General features: G+C 39.8%; 1 protein-coding gene across 2 annotated transcripts; it reads left to right on the forward strand.

The window, feature by feature from the left end:
* Nucleotides 1–2768: 2768 nt before the first annotated feature.
* On the forward strand, nt 2769–6110 carry LRATD1 (LRAT domain containing 1). 2 transcript variants are annotated; one of them, XM_055714678.1, is made up of 2 exons: nt 2769–2925; nt 3717–6110. In XM_055714678.1, exon 2 carries the CDS (start codon nt 3754–3756, stop codon nt 4606–4608), a length of 855 nt encoding a protein of 284 aa, XP_055570653.1. In that variant the 5' UTR covers nt 2769–2925; nt 3717–3753; the 3' UTR covers nt 4609–6110. The 2 variants fall into 2 exon arrangements, with proteins under 2 accessions (XP_055570653.1, XP_055570652.1); XM_055714677.1 differs by lacking the exon at nt 2769–2925 and adding an exon at nt 2957–3092.
* Nucleotides 6111–25010: the final 18900 nt, after the last annotated feature.

Genomic DNA, 25010 nt, shown 5'->3' on the forward strand with positions numbered 1-25010 from the left:
AACAGTGACACTTGCACTGCCAGTGCCATGGTCTGGGAGTAGCCAAGCCTGCACTCACTGACTTGCTAAATAAGCCCCCATGAGCTCCCAGAAGTAAAACATCTACAGGAGATGATAAATGTATTAATCAAAATAGCTCAGGCAAAACAAGCATCTCTGGTAGGCCATGTCAATACAGTTCTGTGGACACCATGTAGTGCTTCTGTAACATCCCCTAACATCAACAGAAGCCTTCAAACTGAGAGGTTTATTTCAAGCAGTTGATTTACATACTCTCTATCATTTTTCTGTAGTGTCCTTTAACCACAGTTATATGTAAGTACACTTAGAAGTTTGGGAGTTTTTTGGTTTGTTTGTTGGGTTTTTTTAATGCACCTTCTCGACCCTTCATGATTTAAAACTGGGACTGAAGAGAAACTGAGGAGGAAAGTCCTTCTTGAGGGATGGAGGTAGAGCATGAAGCACTGATGAGACAGAGCGTGCAGCCAAGAGAGATGAAATGAGAAAATGGGTGTTGGAGGTGTGCTGAATAGAGGTCGTGGAGAGATACAGATTGTAAGGCATTGTAAGTGCTTTAGCAAGAGACAGAAATACCCTCCCTCGTGAGCAGACTTGGAAAAGCATGGAAGACACAAAGAAAAAGGTGACAATTTGGCAGGAGATAATCCACCTAGTTAGAAGCACAGAGCCTTTCTTAGACCCAGACTCCTTCCTTCTATACCTGCAGTTTAATGAAGCGGTCTGTTCTCCGCTACTTTGCATGGAAAAGATGAAATAATGTTTTGTTTGTTTAGAACTATCTAAAAATTACTCCATGTAGCCTTGATGATTGGCAAATGTGGGAAGTGCGAACTGTGTGAGTGCAACCTAAAAAGATGCAGACTTTGAACAGGAAAAAATGTAAAGTGTTTAGGAAACATAAATTGTTGATGAAGGCCTACAGAAAATGGCCTTCAACTTGGACTGGCTTTAACAATGAAGCACATTAACAGTTATTTCTAAAAAATCAGAATATTTAAACATTATTTTACAGCCTTAACTCTAAACCTATTAAGAGTGTTTTCATAATTTAATTTAAAAAGTTGCTGTTTGTGGAGGTCATGCCATAAAAGAACATATAATTTCTGACAATCATTAGAAAAGCATTTACACAATTCCAGAGATTCATAACATCCATCTGTTATGCTTAGTCCTGTGAAACTTTGAAATGCATATATTAGAATAGAATCCTTCTTTATATTCCTTTTTTTCCAAATTCACTTTCTAGTTCTACAGACCCTGAATGCTACATCCTTAACTGCTGCAAATCAGCTTAATTCCTGTGAGTCTCGGGCTGTAGCCCCTGGGTTTATGAGACATGGGAAGTCTGTAACCATCAACAGATTAGTCTAATTGCCACAGTGAAAAATAACTGATGTCAGTCTTTGAATGTCGTATCACTAAACACAGACTTTTTTCTTTTCTATTTATGATGTGATGTCTTTACATATGTTAAAAAATAATGAGAACAAAAAAATGCTGTTCTAGAAAGACAGCTGTATAAATGTTTGAATGGAAAAAGAAACGGGTCATTCAAAGTAAACACGCCTGTCTAAGAAACTCAGTATTTGACCCATATGAACTTAGGTATACAACTCCTACCCTGAGAAACTGAAATTCATCGTGTTTATTTAAGGATGTATGTGCCTCTGTCATGAGAATAAAGCAGTGGCATTATTGCTTTCTGTTAATTAAACCTGAAGACTGGAAAAAGGCCAGCAGTGAAACGAGATATTATCCACCAACACTGAAAGCAGAAATATGTATGTCTCGATGACAAAACTATTTCCACTGTGAAGACAGCGGTAAATATACTTCTAGATAAAAATGGTGCTTTAATATGATTCACATATGTACCAAAGAATGTCATTAGATTTTTTTTCATGAAATGTCTTAAAATATTTGAATTCTCACTTCTCAGAAGTCCGCATGATTAGATCGCAAGACTAGGAACTTGGAAGTACCAGGATAAAATCCCATCAGTTGACACTGCCTCACAGGGAAATGGTGGTCAAATGAGTTAATCAGTTGTGAGTTTCATTTCCGTAACGTGCAAAATTAGGTGTAAACGTGCACATTAGTATTAAGTACTATATTGGTATTAACTACTATGGCTGGTAGGTTTTAGATTTTGTACATTTTAGGAAGGAACTGATAGCTACTGTCAGGCAGCGTCTCTTTTTACTTAAGTCATAGCACATCTTCTAGTCACCGCTGAGGCCAACCCATGGCCGCTGCTTCAACCAGATGTAGAAAGCCACACACAGCCACCTCGCCCGACGGCAGCCACCCAACATTCCAACGTCCCAACCAGGCAAGACAGGCAGCTCCTCAGGGCAGCTCACGCCTCCCCCACGCGGGCCAGCAGCAGGCGGGAGGAGCAGGCCCTGGGAATGCTGGTCTCTTCTGGCCACGGGGAAACCCAGCGGGTCAGCTCAGGCCGCACGGGCTCAACCTGCGGTTGCGAAGTTGGGTGCGGGGCACCCCTCCCCCGGCCTGGAGGGATGGAGCAGCTCTCGGACACGCGCAACCCTCCCATTGAACCCGGAGCGCGTTTCTTCGATGGAAATTACTCCCCTCTCCTCCCCCTTTGTCGTTCTTTTCGGTGGAGGGGTCACTCAGCAGCAGCATACCCCGGTGGGCACGCTCGTTAATCCCCCTTCCCCCGGGGAAGCCCCGCCTCCCCACACCGAACGGCCGGCGCGCCGCAGCCCCGGGGCTGGCCGGGGGCGCCCGGAGGCGGCGGGGCCCTGCGCGGCGGAGGCGGCGGCGGGGCCCGGCCGGGCAGTGACGCCGTGGAGCCCCGCCGCCGCCGCCGCCACCGGCGGGTGTAGCGCGGCGCGGCCAATGAGCGGGGCCGGGGCGGGCTCGGGAGCGGCGCCGCCGGTACTTAGGCTCGCCGGAGGGGCCGGGCAGCCCACAGCGGAGCGGGGCGGCGCGGGCGGAAGAGCGAGGCGCGCAGGGGGCGGACGGAACTCACTTCTCTCCAGCGCCCATGGGGACAGGACGACTTTAAAGGAGTTTGGGGGGGTTCTGGCGCTGGGCGACCACGGGTACGGAGCGGGGCGAGAGGGACCCCTTGCGGGGGGGTGCCCATCGCCTGCTCTTTACCCTGCATCTGGCGGGGTCCCGGCCGGGCTGCGGAGGTGGGCAGGCAGGGAGGGCTGCCGGCTCCGAGTCCGTGTGCTCCTCCGGCCGCCCTCCCGCACGCAGCGCTGCCCAGCGCGGCTCCGCTCGGCTGAGCGGAGGGAAGGGCTCGGGACCCTCCGGGCCAGACCCTCCCCGCGCCCCGGGAGCTCTCGCCCCTCGCGGAGCGGAGGCTCCCGGAGCAACTCCGTCCCCCTGCGCAGAGCCGGCAGGGAGCCGCCTTCTCCCGCGGCGGGGGCAGCCGGGCGCCCCGGAACCGTGGGGTTGGGGCAGCCCCGTGCGGCGCGGCCCGGCGAGCGCTGGGGAGACGGGGCTCGGCTCGGCGCCGCCCCGCACCCCGAGGGCAGGGGAAGGATCCGCGCTGGGAGTTTCTGCCTTGCACGGGGGGGAAGGAGGGAGGGATGGGGGCTTAGGGTGGAATCGCAGAAATCTTTTGTATGTGCCTTGATATTTTTTGTTCTTTCTTTCCTTCCTTCCCTACGTTTGTACTCTCCTTCTCTCTGTCCCTGCCCACCCCACCCTTCCTTCAGATCCGGCGATTCCTGCCCTCGCCTCGCCCTGTCATTGATGGGAAATCAACTGGATCGCATCACCCACCTGAATTACAGCGAGCTGCCGACCGGGGACCCCTCGGGGATTGAGAAAGACGAGCTGCGCGTCGGGGTGGCTTACTTCTTTTCGGATGAGGAGGAGGACCTGGACGAGCGAGGCCAGCCAGACAAGTACAGCGTGAAGGGCTCCGGCAGCCCTGGCCAGGAGACGCCCACCCACCACCTCCACCATCAGCTGGTGCTGAACGAGACCCAGTTCTCCGCTTTCCGCGGCCAGGAATGCATCTTCTCCAAGGTCAGCAGCGGCCCCCAGGCTGGGGACCTCAGCGTCTACTCGGTGTCAGCCCTGCCTGCCCTCTGCAAGCCCGGGGACCTGCTGGAGCTGCTCTACCTGGGGCCGTCGGAGCACCCACCGCCGCACTGGGCGGTGTACGTGGGCAGCGGGCAGATCATCCACCTGCACCAGGGGCAGATCCGCCAGGACAGCTTGTACGAGGCGGCCGCGGGCAACGTGGGCCGGGTGGTGAATAGCTGGTACCGCTTTCGCCCGCTGGTGGCTGAGCTGGTGGTGCAAAACGCCTGCGGGCACCTGGGCTTAAAAAGCGACGAGATCTGCTGGACGAACTCCGAGAGCTTCGCCGCCTGGTGCCGCTTCGGGAAAAGGGAGTTTAAAGCCGGGGGGGAGCTGCAGGCTGCTGCCGGCACCCAGCATCAGCAGCAATACTATCTCAAGATCCACTTGGCAGAGAACAAGGTGCACACGGTGAGGTTCCACAGCCTGGAGGATCTAATACGTGAGAAGCGCAGAATCGATGCCAGTGGCAAACTGAGGGTGATCAAAGACCTGGCGATAGTGGATGAGAAAGAATAGGCAGTAGCAGGGGTAAATGGCTATCTTCTTTCTGCCCTGCCCGGGGAGACCAGTCTGCCACAGAGACAGGAGGCTGCACCAGCTTTCCATGGGACACTACTGGAAGCAGGATCCATGGCAACATTCCAAAAAACCAGCATCCTTTACACCCATAGCCAGTATTTTGTTTGGCTTTTAATAGCATTAAAGTTGAAAGAGCGAGAGAGAGGAAGAAAAGAGGGGGGAGGTGCAGGAAGGCTGTTCTCAGAGTATGTGGACAAAGTCTCCTGTGGATCGATGTTGATCATTCTAGCAACATGCCAATAAAATTTCAAATTGAAATTTTTTTTTAAATGTACTTCATGGCTTTAATCCATGATCAGTTTTAAACATCTGGGGCCATAGATGTGGATCTAGCTAATATTTCCCTTGCAGCCAACCAAAAGCTTCAATCATACTTTGTGAACTGGGAGGGGAAAGAGGGGTGTGGGAGGGTGGTGGGGGTGGTGGTAAATGCCTCTTTGTTTTGTTTCTCAACATTGTTGCTTCAGCCTTTAGCTGCAACCCAAATTTTGTCCCAGCCAAGTCTGGAAAGATACTAACAGGGAAAAATGCTTTCCCATTTCTGGTTGAAATCTATCACATTTAAAATATTTGTCTTTGCTTTCTGTTTGCAGCTTTCTGCTAAATGTCATCATAATGCATAAGCTCTTTCCACCTCTTCCTTCCTCCCACTCACCCTGCCTTTTTTCTTTTGGACAAAAGTTGGTAAGCAGCTGTTTTCCTGAAACTAAATCCATTGGTTAAAGGAAGTGGTGTATTTTGGAGAACAGTATACTCAGTGTTGCTCCTCAAGAGACCCAGCCTCTAGTATCTCGTGCTTGAGCTGTGGATTTGTATTGCTGTAGTGATTCTCACTGCACCACTGCTTCAATACCTCTTCATGCACAGGTCAACAGGAACTTGCAAGAAACAAATAGGTTTGAATTCTGCATGTTGCTTCTTTGAAACAGCAATTTATTGCATAGTTACAATTCCACTTGAAAATAGATGTAATGTAGCCAAGCTCATCTTGCATTTCAAATTCCAAGCGATGAAAAATCCTGTTCAGTCTAAGTTTAGAAATCCACAGCTGCATTTAAAAGATGCCTTTTAATGTGATGTGAGCAACGCTTTGTTTGTATTTCAGATCCTATTCAGTCATTGCTTAATTCTAAGTTTTGAAGTGAAAGATCAGAGTATTAAATATATATTTTAAAAAATTAAGTATATTGGGGCATTTCTAGAGCTGTCTATTTTTTTTTAATTATTATTCTGAGCTGCATACGACTTGTAATAAGCATTTTGTCTTTGCATGTTTCAGTACTGGAAAGAAAATGCATTTGTTTTTTGTCCCTTCTTCCCACATCAATGTCAGATGGCAGAACAGAAGTAATACCCCTCTTCTGTATATACAATACACTCCACCCCTATCAATGTACTGTGTCCTGGCTCCTTTTTGTATTAAACAATGTCACAAGCAACCTTGTTGCAACAGTAATTTCATTTCTACGGAAGTGCTTGCCTCCCATAGCTGAAGCTGTGAGGGTGGAGTGTACTTCATTGTAATAAAAGTATCAGCACAAATATCTTTAAATAAAAATGGACCCCGAAAAAATAAAACAAGCCCCCAAAACTTCACCCCTTGAATGAAGGTCATCTAACTGACCTTGGTTTTGCTGATACATTTGGCAAAGTTATGTGGTAATAGGCAATGTTACTTTTTATCTACTCCCTTAAAGTACTTTAATTAGTACAATATAGGGTAAAGATGTGAAAAATGTGAATTATTACTGTTAAATTCCTGCTGAAATAGCCTCAAATCACAGCATACCTTTTAATGTGTAATATTTTAGCTTTATATTGACAATAGTTGCTGTCTGATGATAGCTTTCTCTGTAATGTGAACAGTTACCTACATAGTATTTGTGTATCTTAATTATTTTACTGCATTAGATCTCCCAAATTGTCTGTTAGAACTAATTTCCATTTATCATTTGGTGGGAGCACTGTGGGATTGTAGAAAGGCACTGGCTTTACACCTGGGGCACTTACAAAAAAAAATTAAGACTTAAGTGGTAGAAGAAGGAAGGCTATGCAAAAGTAATTTATTTGAATTTCCCCTTATTAAAAATATGCATTAGCAAACTGAGGTTGTAAGAGGCAGGGAGAATTATGTGAAAGCGGAATAAAAAATGTTTATGAAGACAGGAAGAATCAAGTAGAGTCACGTTATTTTTGATTTCTGGAATGCTTTTTCTTCAAACTGCTCTTAGATTAGCATTATAGGATTAAAGAGAGGATCCCTGCACAAACAGCATTACATGTTCTCACTAGTGAGAATTTAAAAGATGGACTGGTTTAAACTTCCAAATACTCCATCACTCAGCCACTTTAATACTGCTGGGTGGGGTTTTTTGTAATTATTTACTAATCTGGTTCATAAATGTGGCAATTTTCCTTGTTTTAGCTAGCTAGATGTAGAACGGTATTTTGTGGTATATAAAGGAAGTTATAGGAACTCATCTGTGCTTATTTATTAAAGTTCTGTCAGAAGTCTTTGGCATCACTCCAAATTTGTACAGATAAAGGTAATGACAAAATTAAGGCCTTAGTCCTTTGCATAAGATCTGGAGAAATGTATTGGAAAATAATCAGAGATGGTATTAACCTAGGATATATTATTGCCATGACTGTGTTCAAGTAGCAGTCTGTTATTAATAACAAAGATACCTGTACAGACTCTTTTGTTTTTTTCTTTCACTAGATTTCAGTCCAGAGTTATTGACAGCAATCTGGGCCTGATTCATAGTCCATTGCAGTTAATGGAGAGGCTGTCACTGACTTCCGTGAGCTTTGGATCAAATTTTATTGTTTAGGAGCTGGTTAAAATTTGTGGACCTTGAGAAGAAGTAAGATTTAAGATGGCATTTCAGAGACCAGTAGGGCCACCTACCTGAGGTGGGAGACAGTGGAAACAGGCAATACTGTGAAAATAAGGGAAGAAAACAGACTAGTTCTGAAACAAGCGGTATTAATTTGAGATGGCAATAGGGTAACAGTGAAAAAGACCAAGTGAGAAGTGGGTATAAAAAGTTGTTTGGTACCTTGAAATGGAAGGCAGGGGAGCAGTCGGCTGCAGGAAAGGCACTGATGTGAATGACTGACAGGTAAAAAATGTAATTGATGATACTCATCTTTCAGGATCAGTGACCTGCCTGAGTTAACATTTCCATTTCCAGCAGTAAAGATATTGACAAATTATATTATATCTGTGGAATCTGTTTACATTCTTCAGTCTGGCTACCTAGGGTAAATATTTATCTCTCATTCATTGCTGTTGAAGTACTGACTTGTAATAGGGCTGCAATGTTAGGTTACTTTGCACATCTTTCTTTTGTGTCACATTTCAAGCTTTCTGTTAGCTATTTGGGTAGCAGTTTTATAGACTTTTTTGCTTGGATACAATTTGCTTTGTCTTTTCAAAATGCAAGCTTTTGAATTGCTTTGAGGCTAACATTCTATTAAAAATTCAGTTCATGTTCTCTTGAAACATGGAGAGCCTTTGTGAAATGTTTTACTGTTATGACCAAAATGTTTACTGGTTACTGGCTGCACATACAGGTAGAGGACTGTAAGGATGGGTAGCAAAACAGGTTTTGTTACTGTCAAATTTTGTCTGCATCTCCATCTTACGTTTCCAGGTTACTTTGTTTTCATTTGTTCGGATTTTTTTCCCCTCTCAAGTCATTATGGTTGTATAAAATGAAAAAAAAAAGAAGGGAGGGAGGGGGGAAGAAAAAACCCTACCCTTGTAGCGTAGTTTTTAGTGCAATATGCTATTGATCCATATGTGGATTTCAGATTAAAAGCAGTGTGTAACAAGATATGGCCTTCAGGGTGTGACAAGAAATGGCCCTTGGTCTGCGCTGGAATGTGCGCAGTCTTCATTATCCTGCATAATTTCATTTTAGTGTCTTTCATATTCAGGTAAGTGATGTGCAAAAATTGGTTGGAGTTTATAGGTCTATTTATGCAATGTGTTGAACATCTGTGACTTCAACCAATGTTTGCTGGAGCTGGAGGAATGCTGGATCTCACTTGAGATGTGCAGCGTTTTGTGGGATCAGGTACATCAGCCCACTTGGTTCCCAACCCTCTGTCTGCAGCTACAGAGGAAGCAGTGGGCTGGGATAGCTACTGCTAGTTTTAATATTTAGTTACTTTCTATGAAAGATTTCTACTAGAGTAGCTTAACAGTGTTCTGTCCATAATTGTGCTTGGCTGTGACTAAAATTTGTATGTGTTGTTGCTTATGCTGTGCAAACAGTGTGTTTTCTGCTTTATAACCCAGGAGAAAGATGAAAGTCCCAGTCCTGAAGAATTAATCCAGTAATATGTAAGGAGGTATGATTGGGCTACTATACTGAGGACAGTTTCACTGCAGAATTAGGGTCTAAAGGATAATAATATATGACTAGAGTGTGATCAAGTGCTGCTGTTAGTTCATGAGTGTCAGTGTTTCCATGGCAAGTCTGGAATTTATTTACTTACTTTATTATTATGAAATATTTAACTTCTCTGTACTTTCAGTTCAAATTTGACATGTAAAACTGCCCTTTGCTCGTGGATCCTCAGACACAATGTTAGTTTCATCTGTCAGATTTTTTACAGTTTTATTGTAAAGAAAATTAATGAACACTGGGATCAGATACTTTACTGAACTGCTTGTAAATCAAAAAGAGGGTAGATGTTAGGCTGGAATAAGGCAATGAACTAAGAACCTTCTGTCACTTGGCATATCAGTGGATTTACTCCAGATTATATAGATACAATCTGTATAGATATAAACTATCAGTGCTGTATTTTTTTAAAGTGGTTGTGTTGCTCTCTGTTACCTCTTTTGCAAGATAGTATTATCTTGTCTAAATAATACAAATCCCCTCTGAAGTTCTATTTTTTGCATATTGAAATGCCACTATGCCATTGAAATCAAGTTACTTTAACCATATTTATCTTTGAGAAGTAAACTAGAATTTGTCTTATAGAATTTATAATTGGGCAGCTAGTAATAGCTAGTAATAGGCACTTTTCGTTTCTTAATTTTAAATATTTTGCATGAAGCACAAACATGCAGCTAGATATGTCTAGAGGAATCATAGAACTTCCATTAGCAGAGGCCATTCATATTGAGATTATTATTTTATGAGGTGACACTTTTTCTCTCTTTTTTTTTTTTTGTCTTTTTAATCTTTATTTTGGGGCATTTCTGATTCTGAAGATGATCCATGTATGTAAAACTGCTTGCCTCAAGTGTTTGCAGGATCAGGATCTTTTAAAATAAAAGAAGACCCATACCCTTCGTGGGGCATTTGCTTTGGGTTAAAATCAAGGAGCAGGACAAGCCAAGACCTGATCATCAACCTCCTATAGAATTCAATGGAAAGCTCATGTGTGTGATGTCTACCATTAGGGCCTTAATTGCATATTCTTACTTGTACATATAGTAGTCATCTATGCAAATTGGCATTTTCCTAGATAAAGTGGGTTAATGCTTTTCAAACATCCCTTTGACTTTCTCTTGTGTGGTTGTGTGGGTATATGTGTTGGGCAGAAATGGAAAACTGGAGTTCAGTATACGGGCTTGAGCTTCTGAAATGCTGTAGAACCAGTATCTCCAGGTATTTTGACAGGAACTCAGGTGACTTTGGAACCAATGTGGGTACAACAGAAAAGGGTGGGAGAGTTTGCAGTTAAACTTCAGACTGTTTAAGGAAGATGTTCAGAACTAAGCATGAAATTTTATTCTTTCTCTTCTCCAAGGTGCATGAGGGTGAGTAACTGTGCACTCCTCATACATAAAACCATTCACACTTTGGAGATCCATGCTACTGCCTAGGCAATATAGGGTGAGTAAAATATGCAGTGTCTCATCAGCCTTAAGTAGCAAATAATTTTTCACAGTTTAAACACTATTTGGATATAGAGTGGCATTGACAATCTATTTTGAAAAGTCATATTTTTAAGCTCATAAGCTAAGCAGCATAATGCTTATAAATGGGAGACCTCAAAAATCCTTTTTGGTAATTCCTATATGGTAGAGATAAGAGCATGTTCCCAGTTTGTGTAAATAAAAGAATAACACGGATTCAAGAAAATGATCATGGGGTAGAATTTGCAAATATATGAAACGATCAAACCCCAGATTTACTTCTGACATGACCCTATCACTCTGCAGGTAAATAAATGGCAAAGATCTAATAGTGTCAGTAAATACAAACTGCTGCATTGTTACACTTCTTCACACGAGAGTACTTTATGCCGCAGAAGGAATATTCCTTGTATGTTATTCAGTATGAGTAATCATATCACAATCTGGTCTTAAAACAGATCTTTTTTCCATATGTTCCTATTGTTTCCATATGCCCTTTCAGTCAGCTGAAAGCAATATAATAACTGAGCCTGAAATATACAGTCATTGTTTGTAAATATTTAAGCAGAAATTTATACGCATATTGATATATAAGTAATAGATATACTTGTACATACATGCATACTGTGTGTGTATATGTTATACATATGCACAAGAAATCTTGACTATTTTGTTAGTATTGGTAATAAATGGCAGTCATTTCAGTATGTGTATTATCTGTGCAACAGATACCTAGGACTTCACTAACAGGATTTTAACACTATTCAAATATTTGTTCTTTAGGGTATGCCATGGTCTTCTGACACCAAGAGAAGTGAGTTAAATATGTGGGTTTTGACATATTGCTACTTACTGGAGGAAAAATATCAAGGAGCACTACACTTTGCAATAATGAAGTACCCTTTTAGAATGAACTATGCTGCTACTGACTTGTGTATTTATAAATAAAATAATGCTCCAGTGAAGTATCCATCCATCTTTCTCTTTGGCATATTTTAATGGATAGTGCCACAAAGGTGTTTTTTTTCATAATTTGAATGTTTTTCCACTCACACTGTAATATTATGGAAGCATAACACTGAAATTGGCTGTGTTCTGTTGTTCAGACATGCTCAATCATTGTATAGTTGTTCCTAAGTAAAGAGGCAACTGGCATTGCTATTTCTTGACTTTTCTCATCTTATCTTTCCTTGAACTGGTATGTTTATTTCAAAAGCTAAATGGTGGGACTTTGAAAAGCACTTATTATTGATTTGACTCTCCCCATTGAATTTGGTGGTGAACTTTCACCAGAATTATTTGCACCACGGTTAGGCTAACACTGACTGCTTTTAGAAATCTTACCTAATGGATACAGGGTGAAAATCTGCTCTGTAAAAACCTGTGAGTGCTTTGAGAGGACTGGATTGCTAAGAGTTGTACTTCTAAGTCCTTGACAGATGAAATTTCATTTCAAGAGCTATAACAATAGCCCAGTTATTGTGTCCTCACCCATTAAGTGTTTGTCTCACGTGATAAAAAGACTATGGATCTTTTCACCTATCCAAAATTCCTTCTCATCAAACCACCTGTGGGCCTTATACCTTTTCCATGGGGACATGGAACAAGCCCATCACTGGAAATCACTGTTACAAAGACTGACAGAACTGAATCCTTGCTCAGGGAATACTGTCATTTCCAGAGGCTGTGGAATACAAAGTATTCCCTCACATATCCTGCTAAAGTTATTTAATAAAATACATTTTATTTATTTAAATAAAATTATCGCTGCTGAAAGTAGATCCAGTATAACAAATCACAGACCACCCTAACATTGCTGGTAATCAGGACATCTGACTGAGCATCAGGAGCAGTTACTTTTAAGAAACAGATTGCATGTTAAGCTACGTCTTCATTGAGCAAAGGTACCTTAGATGTATGTAAGGACCTGTTAATGTTTGTCACAGAACTATATGATGCAGCTCTGTTTATTTGCTAATGTGACACAGCCGTACTTTAACTTTAAATTCAAACCTTGTTATATGATATGTCTGCTTACCTGACAAGCTTTCTGGATTTGTATTTGCAGCCTATGCTGATTTTATACCATTGATTCTTCAGTTAGATATAATCAAAAGTCATTAATATTGAAAAGTTCACTTTAATTGACCCATCGAATCATTTTAATTATGGCAATATAAAAGAGTGTTAGGTGCTAGACCCCTACACAAGGGGTCAGTTACTACGCAGATTCATCCTGGCACTAATAGTGCCTGGGTCCCATTAGCTCATAGCTAAGGGCTGTAAAAGAGTTCCTATGTCTTTATCTCTCTTTCAAGTTGGAGGAATAGGGAACAAAAGACTGGCAGAAGAAAAAGGTTCTAGAAGAATGTCATGTTCAGCAGAGTTCTTCAGCTGTTCTTTTATATTTATACTTTGTATACAAATAAATTCAGAAACATGCAGATAAAACTTTCACTGTTAGGAGCACCAACTATAGAAATGATACCCTTTATATTTTGGCATGCTAGAAGCTTACATATGTATGCTGAATAAAGGGGGTAATCTTTTGCTTTTCCATTTCACAGCATGCTAGTAACTTTTCTTAATCTGCAGGAACCCAAAGTTGAGTTCACTGTTTGCTGATAATGTACCCCAAGTGCAATAGAAATGTCAAATGTTTGCATACTGCAAGTGATATCAGTACTAAAAACCTATCTTCATTTTCATTCTCCTGAAATCCTTAACCTCATGCATACCTTTGAGCTTGTAATGACTTTCCTAAGAATAATGTCTAAGATAACATGAATGGAAATAAATCAGGAACATAAAATGTCAGAGGAAGAATTTGTTTCATGTTTAGCTACAGTCATATATTTCTTATTTCCTTGAAACAGGAATAAGATTTGTATTGATATTTAGGGAGCCATTCAGTTTGCAAAATCCATAGACCTTTTTTCAATATCTAGGTGTGCTTTACTAAAACAAACAATGCTAAGGAAAAGGAAAATGTACTGTTTGGGGTTTGATAGAGTTGTGTTGGCAACTATAAGCTAGTTTCAAACTGAGGAGCTCAATAACACAAAACACTTTGGTTTGTATCAGTTTTATTCATAATGGTTAGTTTGTTACAAATATGACTAGGTATGTGTGGTGCCTCATCTACTCAGTGCTTCACTGAAGACTTCTCAAACTGGTTATTTTTTCCAAACAATGTCTAACTTCTGCCATCTGAAAATGAAGCCCCCAAGCAGACTCCAGTCAGAAACTGAATGCTGAAGACAGCTTAAGTGGAGCTTGGAAAATATTACTTACATATTTTAAAAAGATTTCATAACTGTAAAATAAATCTTACAAAACATAGAATTCAATATTGTATCTACTAAACATTAAGTATATTAGAATTTTTAAACATCAGGTTAGTGCTAGTGTATTACATGTAAAAAAGATAGCTGCTAAGCAGTTTATCTTAAAAATGAACCCACTATATCTTGAATGCAAGATGTAGAGGTTGAAAAGGTATTCCTTAAATCTGATTTATGAGCCAATCTACCCCTTCTTGGTGAGGTTTCCATTATCATTCAAATAAATGTGTCTGTGTACATGAATCCTTGTTGGATCTCTGTTATTACTTGTGAGTATTTGTGTGTGAGGATGGCTCTGTGTGATCACAGATAACTGCTACGAGAATACTGGTGTCTATTATCTGTACAATGAGGGTGATCATTAACTGTTAGACAGGAAGAAGGCAATAGAAAAATCAATGCAACCCTGGTCAGAGGAAAAATCAGCTAGGGGTGATAGTAACAGGAATGATCCTTCTGCAAATGACATTTCATCCAGTGGGGGGAATGCATAAATGAATTATGCAAATGCCACAGGGAACAGAGATAAAAATCAATTCTAGGACTTACCAGGCACACAAAATGGTGTGTTGGTGATGCCACAGTGGAATGCATAATGGTCCTCCCACTAGGGCCTCTAGCATTATACCAGCCTGACAAATGGTCGTCAATGAAATGATATTTAGAAATGTCGGTGCAATTTCCATGGTGTCAGCATCATAGTGTAAGTATAAAATGTGCAATATAGGCAATCAGACTAGGTGCTTAGCTTTTTTGGTTAGCTGAGAAGCATCCCATTTACTCTGAGACCTTGGTGAAATGCAGAGTTTTGTTACATAAGGATCTGATTCATCTGATTTCAATTATCAATACAAACTTAGGCTTTCTCAGTACTTAATGGGAATGGAGGGTCAAAGCTACATCATTCTCTGAAGATGCCTGCATCTCCGTTGGCTACAGGAGATGTCTAGCATGGTAATGCTCTTAGTTTACATGCTGTAGTTAAGTGGGACAAAAACAGACTGAAAGGCTCTGATTTCCCCCCTCCTCCAACTTTTTTCACCTAAAAGCTGTACGTAAAAGTTACTCATCTAAAGAGTAGAAAGAGCCATGTTTTCAGAGGAGAACTCATCCTATCTCAACACACACTTCAAATGCATTTCACTCTTCTTGTTTAGTGTTTACACAACTAGGATTAATTGACTGCTGGAGTAGCTAACAAAAATGAGATTAACTGAGAAAAAAATGTGCTGAAATTGCATGCTTTCTTCTCTCCCAGACTAATAAAGCTTGGTTTACTGAGTTGGAGAACGCTGCGTGATGCAAACATAATGACAGTCTTAGACTGTAGATAACTAATAAACACTGATATTTTACAAATAAGCAATTACACAGAAATTATGTCATTACTGTAAACAATATATTAATTAAAGAAAAAGTTAAAAACAACTTTTTAAAATGTCTCTTGAATCATTTGCCCGACTCTTTATTGCACACAGAGGAAAACCTGCTGCCCTCTAGTAAGTTTACAGAACTCAATTATTTTAAGGATTTCCCAGGACCTGATTGCGAGAGCATCTGGACATCTTACAATAAATTAAAAACAAATATTAATTACACAACTCTCCATTCAGATGGCTCAATGCACTTTAGCTGCCTTTTATTTGTCTCACAAAGGACCAACATACTGACATGTTAGTTAATTGAATGCTTGATTGAACAAGTAAACCTTACACCACACTACAGCCTGCCAAATTTGAATTCTGGTGGCCTGCCAGAGGAATAGATTTCCAGTGTGGGAACCCACCACTGATATCTTAGAAAATGTTAATCTGATAGCTCTTTTTAGGAGATCTGGAACTGATTTTAAATTTTATTAGGGGAAATATTATGAGAGGTGTTCTAATGTAAAGCTGGTTTCCATACCACTCGAAGTTTTAAATATTGTTAATGAAATCTTCAGGTTTGTCTGAACAAAAAATAATTATCAGCACATATTTATGATTTCATGTTTTATTCTAGTTATAGCAGATTATTTTTAAAGGAGAACAGATACATTCTGTATTTGCTGAAAATTCTCAGGTGATTATTGATGTTAGTCTTACCTTAACCTGCGTACCTGCAGACAAGCAGAAAAGACATGGGTAACTAATATAGATTACATTTAAAAGCATGTCTTGTGTTAGTGAGAAAAATAAGCATTATGAAATTATGAATCCTTACACAGTAATGGATCCTTTAGGATATCAGCTGGGTAACCATACCAATAAAGGCTTTAACACTTACTATGCTCTGTATTTCTGTAGGTGACAGGATGTCCAGTCAGTCAGAGATATATTCACTTGTCTTCATCAAAACTCATTTAGTTAGTGTTATTGATGGTCAGTACAGTGATAACACAGCAGACTGTGTTTCAGGAGGATGAAGTGCAAGAAAAGAATGTAAACATTTGTGATGGAGTTAACATATTTTAAGATTAACAGCTCAGCTTAGCTGTTATTCAAAACAATGCCAAAAAAATGACTTGAAAGTGATGAAGGAGATTGTAACAGAGCTCTAAGAAATCTCAAAATAAATTCTGAAGTTGAGGTCCTGATGTTAAGCTAATGTTAGATGAAGAAAGGTGGAATTAAAACAGAGCTAAAAGCAGGAAGAAGACCAGAGTTTGATACCCTTAATAGCACTGTAATTTCTCAAGTGCTTAATTGCTGTATTTTGTTCATATGTTCAAGGACTCCTTCATTAACCAGATTCTTGTTTAAGTCTTTTGCAAGCAGAGAAGGGAGTTTGCTCTCCTGTAGCATATAGTGTAGCACACTTTCTAACATTATCTCTAAAGTTTAAAGAGTTCATGCAATCCCCACAATCTCCTCTGCTTTACTCCTGTGATGTGGATTATTGAAACGTAGTCTGTGGCTCCATAAGGGTATGTTGGCACACAGTATGGATGTTCTGTGAAATCTATTGATGTATAGCCTAAAGATTTGCTTTTTTTGAGGATTGTACATGGTTATTCAAGTGTTTCCATTCTTATGGTCCAAAATCAGTTCACTAGCTGGGGACTTGTCATTGAAAAGTGTTATAAGAAGCCCATCTTTCAGGGCTTGAAACTGCCAGTTCCTATTAGCGGCGACATTGAACTTATTTCCCCATTTGTGCCTACTATCTTGAACTAATTGCCTTCCTGTCCTCGAGCTTCAAAGTTAGTATAGCTGTTGCTTTTCTTCAAAGGAAAGATGATCTTATATGTTTTGATGGTAATGCCATTTCATATTTCATCAATGCAAATCTCTTTGACAAGACTGGTGACCTGTGGGTGAGTGCTTTGATTCAGACAGCAGGTGGTAGACCAGTTGTCCCCCTTGTCGTGTTCTTAGATCAGCACATTCCACTCACAAAAGTGGAGATAAAGGCCACAAACTTTCAAAGACTTATTTTCACTTTCTAAAATCACAGAAACACTTAGTCGCATCTCTTTGGCTTTTCTAAAGCAGAAAACCTGTTATTTCCCAGGTACCTTGTTCTTGGTCTGACAGTTCTTTATGATGCTTGCAGTCCTACCTTTTCTCACAGTCAAACAGCTTTGGAATCCAGTGAAATGCAACGAAAACTGCCTGAATGGTTGCAGAAATAATTTTTATGTGGACAGTAATTCCTTTCCTCTTTTGTCCATGAGCATTCCATCTTATCTCACCTGTCCAGTCACCCCTGGCCTAATTCTGGAGTGATAGAAGATATCCCTAATGCAAAATTGGTGTCACTGTGCAGGAAATCACAGAAAATTCAGAGTCATTGGGAAAAAAAAAAAGAAAAAGGATTATTTTCTTGCATTTACCGTTAAAGCATCATCCTGGAAGACAGAATTTCTGTATTCCTTCTGGACCTGTTTCAAGTGCTGTTCAATACATATAAATAAGCAGCAATTGAATAAAATACATGAACATCATCTGGAGCTGTGATCAGAACCCAAGACTGCCTGTAGAAGCTGGAAGAGTTCAAGCCAAAGTCCATCAAAGTCAACAGATACCCTCTGATTCGTTTCAAAGGGTTTTGAATGAGGACCAGACTTGCTTCTGAAGCTCTCTCTAGACTCAATTTGTCCATGGCTATAGTCTGTCTGTAGCTGCCACAGCACAGAATATGAAAGAAACTACTTGAAATGGGGAAGACATTGAAATGCTAATGTTGTGCAATTCTCTAGTATCAAAGGTGAATTTATGTAATAAAGAATTCCAGCTACCTTTCTACAGGTTCTTTTCTTGACCTCTTGATTTCCAAATATTGAATGTTAGGTCCTAGCTGACAAATTTTACAATTCAAGACAAAGACAGGAAGCACTTGGATGTCCTTATTTCACAGTTCATTTATACTTTTTAAAGTTTGCTGTGATGGTATAAGCTCTGATTGATCAGGTGCCATAAATCACTTTATCAAATGCCATCAAATAATGACATTTCCTACCTAGAAAGACAGATTCCCAGATTAAAAAATGAGACGCGGAAATCTTCAGTGCTCCCTCAGTGAATTTCACACTTGACTGAAAATTATCTAATGAAAATGGCTGCCTGAGAAATTCCAACACCACTTTGTGGTCCCTGCTTACATTATTCCTCATGAAGCAGAAAAAGTAGATTAGAGATAAAGCAGGAAATGAAAGTGAAATATCATTTACAGTAATATAGTTGGCAACAGGTCTTTATTCTAAGGCTTGACCTTTACTAATTTTTTTTCATTACTGGAAGAATTTCCAAATACTTTTAAATAATTCCATCTTGAAGTAAAATGTGATAATATCTATCTTTGGAAAATGCATTATAGTTAACATTGGTTTTATTCAATTGAACTAATTATTCATTCATTCACTCATTATGAGTGCATTTTAGAAGAAGTTTTGAAAATGCATATGACAATTCAAATACTTCTTAAATCTTCATCGCTTTCCTGAAAACACTTTTTCAGTTGTACAGAGTAGATATAATTAGTTTTATTTCCTGCTTTCATTTGAGGATTAGAACGTTTTAAGAGAGAACAGAAATAAATCTTTCTTCTCCTACTTCCAGATATCACACTAAACTTCTGCTGGTCAACCAATTCTCTTTTCATAATGTCTTCTGAAAATATGGCCATCTCTAGAGCTGGACAAATAATGGTTTTGGTTCACTGGTGATTTTAGTCATCATATAAAAAACTAAGCTAGGTAAGTATCCACGTCACTTGCTTTTCAGATTTGTCCCATTTACACCATCAGACATAAGCAGCAACCAATGACAGAGTTACCTGTATTTTTTTATACCACATGACAGTAATTTACATTGAGAAGGATTGTAAGCATCCAAAAAAGAATAAACATATACTGTGGACGTGCTAGTTCCTGGACTGTCCATAAACAGATAGAAGTACTCCTACCAAAATTTTGTTTCTTCAGCTGCCTATTGCCACCCAATTTAATAGATAACAGTGAACAGCCTCCTACTCACAGCACAGCAGGTCTGCTTAAGATTCTGAAGACTAAATAGAAGCCACACCATCTGGTTTTCAATTCAGCAGAAAGCATCAGCTCAGACTGCATCTTGGAATTTATTCTAAGTCCTTGTCCACTAGTTCTCTTCAGAGGGCTGTATAATCTACCTGGTCAGCTCACTGGGCAACTCTAAACTGCTGCAGATGTCAGTTCTACACTCAACCTCACAATTCGTGATTCAGAATGACCTTCATCAAGACATCGCTCAGTTGTGGAAGGCCGAATTAGAGTTGAATATTTTGCTTCTATTCACCTGCATTCAAGCCCCTATAATTATAAACCATGCTACCTCTACTTGGGGGAAGAGGGAGGCAGGAGGGAGAGGAGTGGGAAGCAGAGTAACTGTAACTTTTATGCTACACCAACTTCCTAAAGCTTTTGTGGTAGAAGTAGAGGAATAACAATACCAACTTTCATTAAGAGACAAAAATTGCTGAAGGAATGAATTGAAATTATACGGAGCTCGGGAACAAAATAATATCAATGGAGTGACCAGACAACATTCCCTACCATTTTTCATGTAATGATATCAACACTGCAGTCTCACCTTTGCCTGTTAGGTTGGTCAAGGTTGCTTATTTTCTCCTTTTGTGTATGTCTATGATTCTTTAAGTCTTGGGAGACTCTTGGAGAGAAAAAAACCCCAAACCAACCAATCAAACAAGGGGTTCAGCTGTAAAAATATGTATGCTTTCATTTTGTCCTGACCTCTGGGTAGATTGTCCCCCACTGTCTTAGCATACCAAACTACTGATATCAACAACAAATGAAAAACACACCAAAACAAACCAAAACCAAAACCAAAAAACCCTGGCATCCATTTTTGTTTTCCAGGGATCTACATATTTTCCTGCTAAATTTCAATAGATCAGAGAGTCCTCTGGTGGCCAAACAAAGGAATTTTGAATGCATTTTCCATTCAGAAGGCCTGGCCTGGCCTCAGCTCTCATGGGCTGTCTCAGACACTGACAGCAAGCAGATGGAATCAGGCTGCAGTGGGTGAAATGGTCATTAGGATAAAATAAGAAGAAAGCTAAAATCTGTCCTCTCCTGAAGAAATAAAAGTGTGCTCACTCATGGCCATTTTGTCATTAATGTCAGCTGAAAATTTCAGCATGCCTATATCAGTCCTGAGAGATAGTGTTAGCTTGACCATAGAGAATATCCATGATTAGGTGACACCAATGGCTTAATCTAACTTTTGTGTATCCTTGTAAGTGAAAGGCAGATACTATTCAGGGCAGGGAAATAAAAGTCTCAAGAATTTATGTTTTCAGTTTCCCTCTGTGGTTACACAAATCAAATCAACAAAAATCACTAAGCAGACCCCAAGGTTAGTTTTTGTGCTTTATTGTATTGTATTCCCTAGATTGGGCTTCCTCTCCCTTTGATCCATGAACTGTTGAGTCTCTAAATTGAATTTACAATTTGAAACCTTAAAACCCAAATTTTTTATTATTTACATTTAATTCTGAAAACATTTTTGTCTTACTAGATCAATCCATGTGTTTTTCTAACTCACTAACCCATCTTTTTACAGTGACAACACCAGAGGCTGTAAGAGAATATGTAGATATTTATCTTTTTCTCTCATTTTAAAAAAGGCACAACATCCTTTCCACAACATTTATTATAATTGATTATAATTCTGAACAGTCTGGAGAACTTACAAATGTCTGCTTCCTCTTTGTTTTCAATTAAGTTCTTGTCTCAGGATTTGCTGTGTTTTGGTATCCTACCTCTATTTTTCATGTAAAATCAATCCTTGTTCTATGATACAGCAAGAAGTTCCCAATCTACTTTCAGGATGTTACTAATGATTTTCTATCCTTAGCTTTTTCACCATGTAGGAATGGGAAACATACTGTGTTTTTATTATGAGCTTTTGTAGGTATTTTTGTGACTGTTTTCTGAGTCCTGCCATTTTACTAATGAATTTCTTGACACTGCTAGATACCTGAGACAAGACTCCAAATATTCTGTATTAATTTGCATCATGGTTTTGTATAAAGACATTGTAAAGCTCCCTGTGTAGACTGTGGTATTTTTTTATACATGTTAACATCTTCCTTGCTTAAATTTTCTTGCTTAAACAGTTCTTAAATTTTTAAGATAATTATTAAGATTCTTTCCTAGTTTTATTTTTCTCCCACAGATTATAAAGAAGATTGGCAGGCCTTTTACATTGTCTGACAAATTTAGGGCCAGTAGGAAGAGGACAGATGAAGTGGTTTGAAGAAGTAACTTACACAGTTGCTCTAAGCAAATTGTTTCTTTATTCTCAGAGTCCAAGTGTCAGATCATGTTATAAAACATTGTACTGAAGAACTCAGCAAAATACAGATGAAATTTCAAATTAGTTCCACAGAAGGTTATTTTTTTCTCCCACAGCAGTTTAAAATGTTTTGAAGTTCCGTTTTCAGAGGAAAGCAATAAATAAATTGCAGGTTTTCAATTATTAAAGGTTTAAAGAAGCTGTTAGGCCTTAATCCAAAATGGCTGCAATAACTCAGTGTTACAGACAAATTAAAATTGTCACAAACCATGATTCGCATAGCAAATTTCCTGCATTAATTTGAAACACATTCTGCGATCACCTGCATAATATTCAACCAGGTCTACTGCAAAACCACCTGAAAAGTCAGTTTTTCATTTGCAAAACACTAAATGCAGTATTTCAATGTCTGCTGTCATTTCCTCCCATGTTTCCCTCTTCCCAGGACTGCACCCAAAACTTTGGCTTGCTGCTTCTTTTGATCTAGCTTGTGCTTCAACAAGTTCACAGAGGCCAAAGAGCTTTTGTTTTCTTCTTTCAAAGTGCTCACCCAGTGCCTAAGAGACAGAGGCCCTCTGGTGCTCTGAGGGAACAGGCTGGCTATGAGAAAAAAGTATTAGATGTTTTGAGCTATCGTTAGGCAGGTTTGCTAAGAAAGATGGAGCAAAGGTGCTACTGCACTGCTCCTCTAACAGTGACGAATTATACTGACTGGCACAATGAGGTGTTCAGAATGTTGCCAAAGCACAAAAATCATAACCTTGGCCAGTGCTCCTTGTGTGAGTTTACCAAAACAAAAACCAAAAAAACCAAGCCCAAAACTGTGTTGGTGAGGAAGTAACACAGAGTTGGTGTTTTGTTCTGTCTTCCTTTTCCTGTCATCTTGTCTTTCCCCTGAGATCCCTCTCCAGATGTCCATACAGGATACCTTCAGCAATTCCACCACCAGGAATGAACACACAGCTGTAATTAAATTCAGCTTTCTTTGTCAGACAGAGTTAGAGATGTGATGTCAAATAAGGAGCGGATAAGACCACCTGCTTGCTTGCTTCAGCCTGGGTGGTAAAAAGTGGCTATGACCCATTGTGCCCAGATAAGAAGTACAGAACCACTTTTTCATTACATTAATGGACCCCCAGAAAACCACAAGCTTTGCACAGATTTCTGAAGTTAGGTTCCAAACACAAAGGACAAATCCTGCAAATATTCCAGAGAGGACAGTCCACACCGTACAATTCCAGTCCCAGAAAAAGCCCTAAATAAAAACACGTTATGATCTTTATGGACCACACTGATAAAACTTGTCATTCAATTTAACCTTTGAAACACCCTTCCTGTCTCTCTCCCAGATTCAATTTGTGAGTTCGGCAGGGACTATCATTATTGAACAACAAGTGTTTCTCAGAAAAAAGCCAACATAGCTTGGAGAATAATCAGCCTTTTCAGTTTTCTCTCACTAAAGCACCCTTGTAAATTTACTTGAACTCTGATGAGAAAAAGACAGCTGCATTCAAGAGAAGTAAGGCAGCGTGAGTCACAAGGAGCATTTATTCCCTGAAAGCAAGGCAGAAGGTAGTTCTTTCACTCTGCCATCAGTAGGGGTCCAAAATATTGTTGGTGCTGGCAAGGACCTAACTGCCTGCTAAAAAAACTTCAGGGGAGAATAATCTAGTCTTGCCTTAGACATGAAAACATTAACATTTCAGAAGTAGCGTCGCTGTGTGATTTCAGTCTAAAAATGATTTCAAGGAGAGCACTAGTGTCAAACAGCTGGTATGGATAGACAAGTGGCTTATAAGTGTTTCTAAAGCTTGCTTTTTGTTATTCTTTTTCCTCTTTTAGATTCTTAGGGAAATATATTCTTTGTGTCCATTTATAGCATCTAATGTGTAATTATCCCTAACTGAGTGGCAATTGAGTCCTAAGCACACACAAAAATTATTAAAGAAATAAATAAAATCCCAGTTTTCTAAAGAGGAAATTGACAGCAGAAGAATGATGTGAAATTCAGTCATTAGGGAAGTAAATAGATGTGGGGCTACATTTTCTAAAGATTTGTTGTGATCAGCAGTATCCACAATTACATAGTAAGTTTTTTCATAAAGTGCTAATGGCGATGCTAATGGCTAGAGAACTGAAGGAGCTCAGCCTACAATATGCAAAAGCCGACAACTTAGTAGGAGTGATGCTGTCACAGAAAATGACTAAAAAGCTGCTAGGAGAGCATGTGAGCTGCTTTACACACAGTCTGAACATCAGTGAAATGTGACGTTCCTGTCTCCAGTCATTGAATCTGGTGTAGGTAAAATGTCTAGCTTTCAGCAAAGGAATTAACTTTTCTTTTCACTGAAATTAAAGAATGACCCAGGCTATGGAAGTCTGCAATGTTCAGCATTGACTCACTTTAATATTTCATTCATCCATCTGTGCTCAGAGAAATGCCCATTTTGGGAGTCATACGGTTCTTGCTTTTCCAGGTGGGTGTCAACTTTGTTCTGCTACTAAAGTATGTAGAGGACTGAACAGCTTAGAAGAGAAGTTTCCAGAGGTTTCTAAGTCATAAAGTAAGAATTAAGCAGAAAGAGTATTTGGTACAGACTTTTAGTATTTGGCCTATGAAGATGTTAAATACTAGTTGCAGAACTGTGGAGAAACTATAAAATCTAGATCTTCCGCAAATCTGTATGGAATCAGCAAGATCATCCCTCTCAGTCTGTTGGGAGAAGGCAGACCAGTGGGTGAAAGCCACAAACATCTAGACCTGCAGAAAGTAGCTTCCATTGGCCACCACACAGTGGTTCTGAATGCTCCAAGATCCATGGCTTTCAGAGACCTGAGTCTTCGTCTCGGTTGCCAGGAGAGTTTCTGCTTCTCACATGACAATAATTCAACAGACATGACCCAGTTCAAACCCTCCAGGACTTTGCAATAGCTTAGGCAGTCCAGTAGGGAATGATTTCTTAGGGTTTTTCCTTCCAGACTTTAATTATGTCTGCAGGATTTAAGGGGGAAACGATTACATGGAGAGTTATATGTCTGATCAACAATTCCTGTTAGTGTCTGACTGGAGAGTGCTGTTTTAGTTTTAATTTTGAAAAATTTGTTTATTGTCAAAACTCTTTCCAATTCAGGTAGTTTTTATTTATGTCCTTTTTCTTCTTCTGAGCATTTATGAAGATTTAGTATCATTACTGCATGTTCAGAAAGAATCCTCTCTGTGTAACTTACATAATAAAAACATAAAATTTCAGTGGAAGGGAAGAGATAAACAGCCAATATTTTAGAAGTTTGAATATGGAAAGTATCATCATAAAAACAACGGCTTCTAGTGAC

The sequence above is a fragment of the Falco cherrug genome, chromosome 6 (genome assembly GCF_023634085.1).
Source record: "Falco cherrug isolate bFalChe1 chromosome 6, bFalChe1.pri, whole genome shotgun sequence".
In the NCBI taxonomy this organism is placed as follows: domain Eukaryota; kingdom Metazoa; phylum Chordata; class Aves; order Falconiformes; family Falconidae; genus Falco; species Falco cherrug.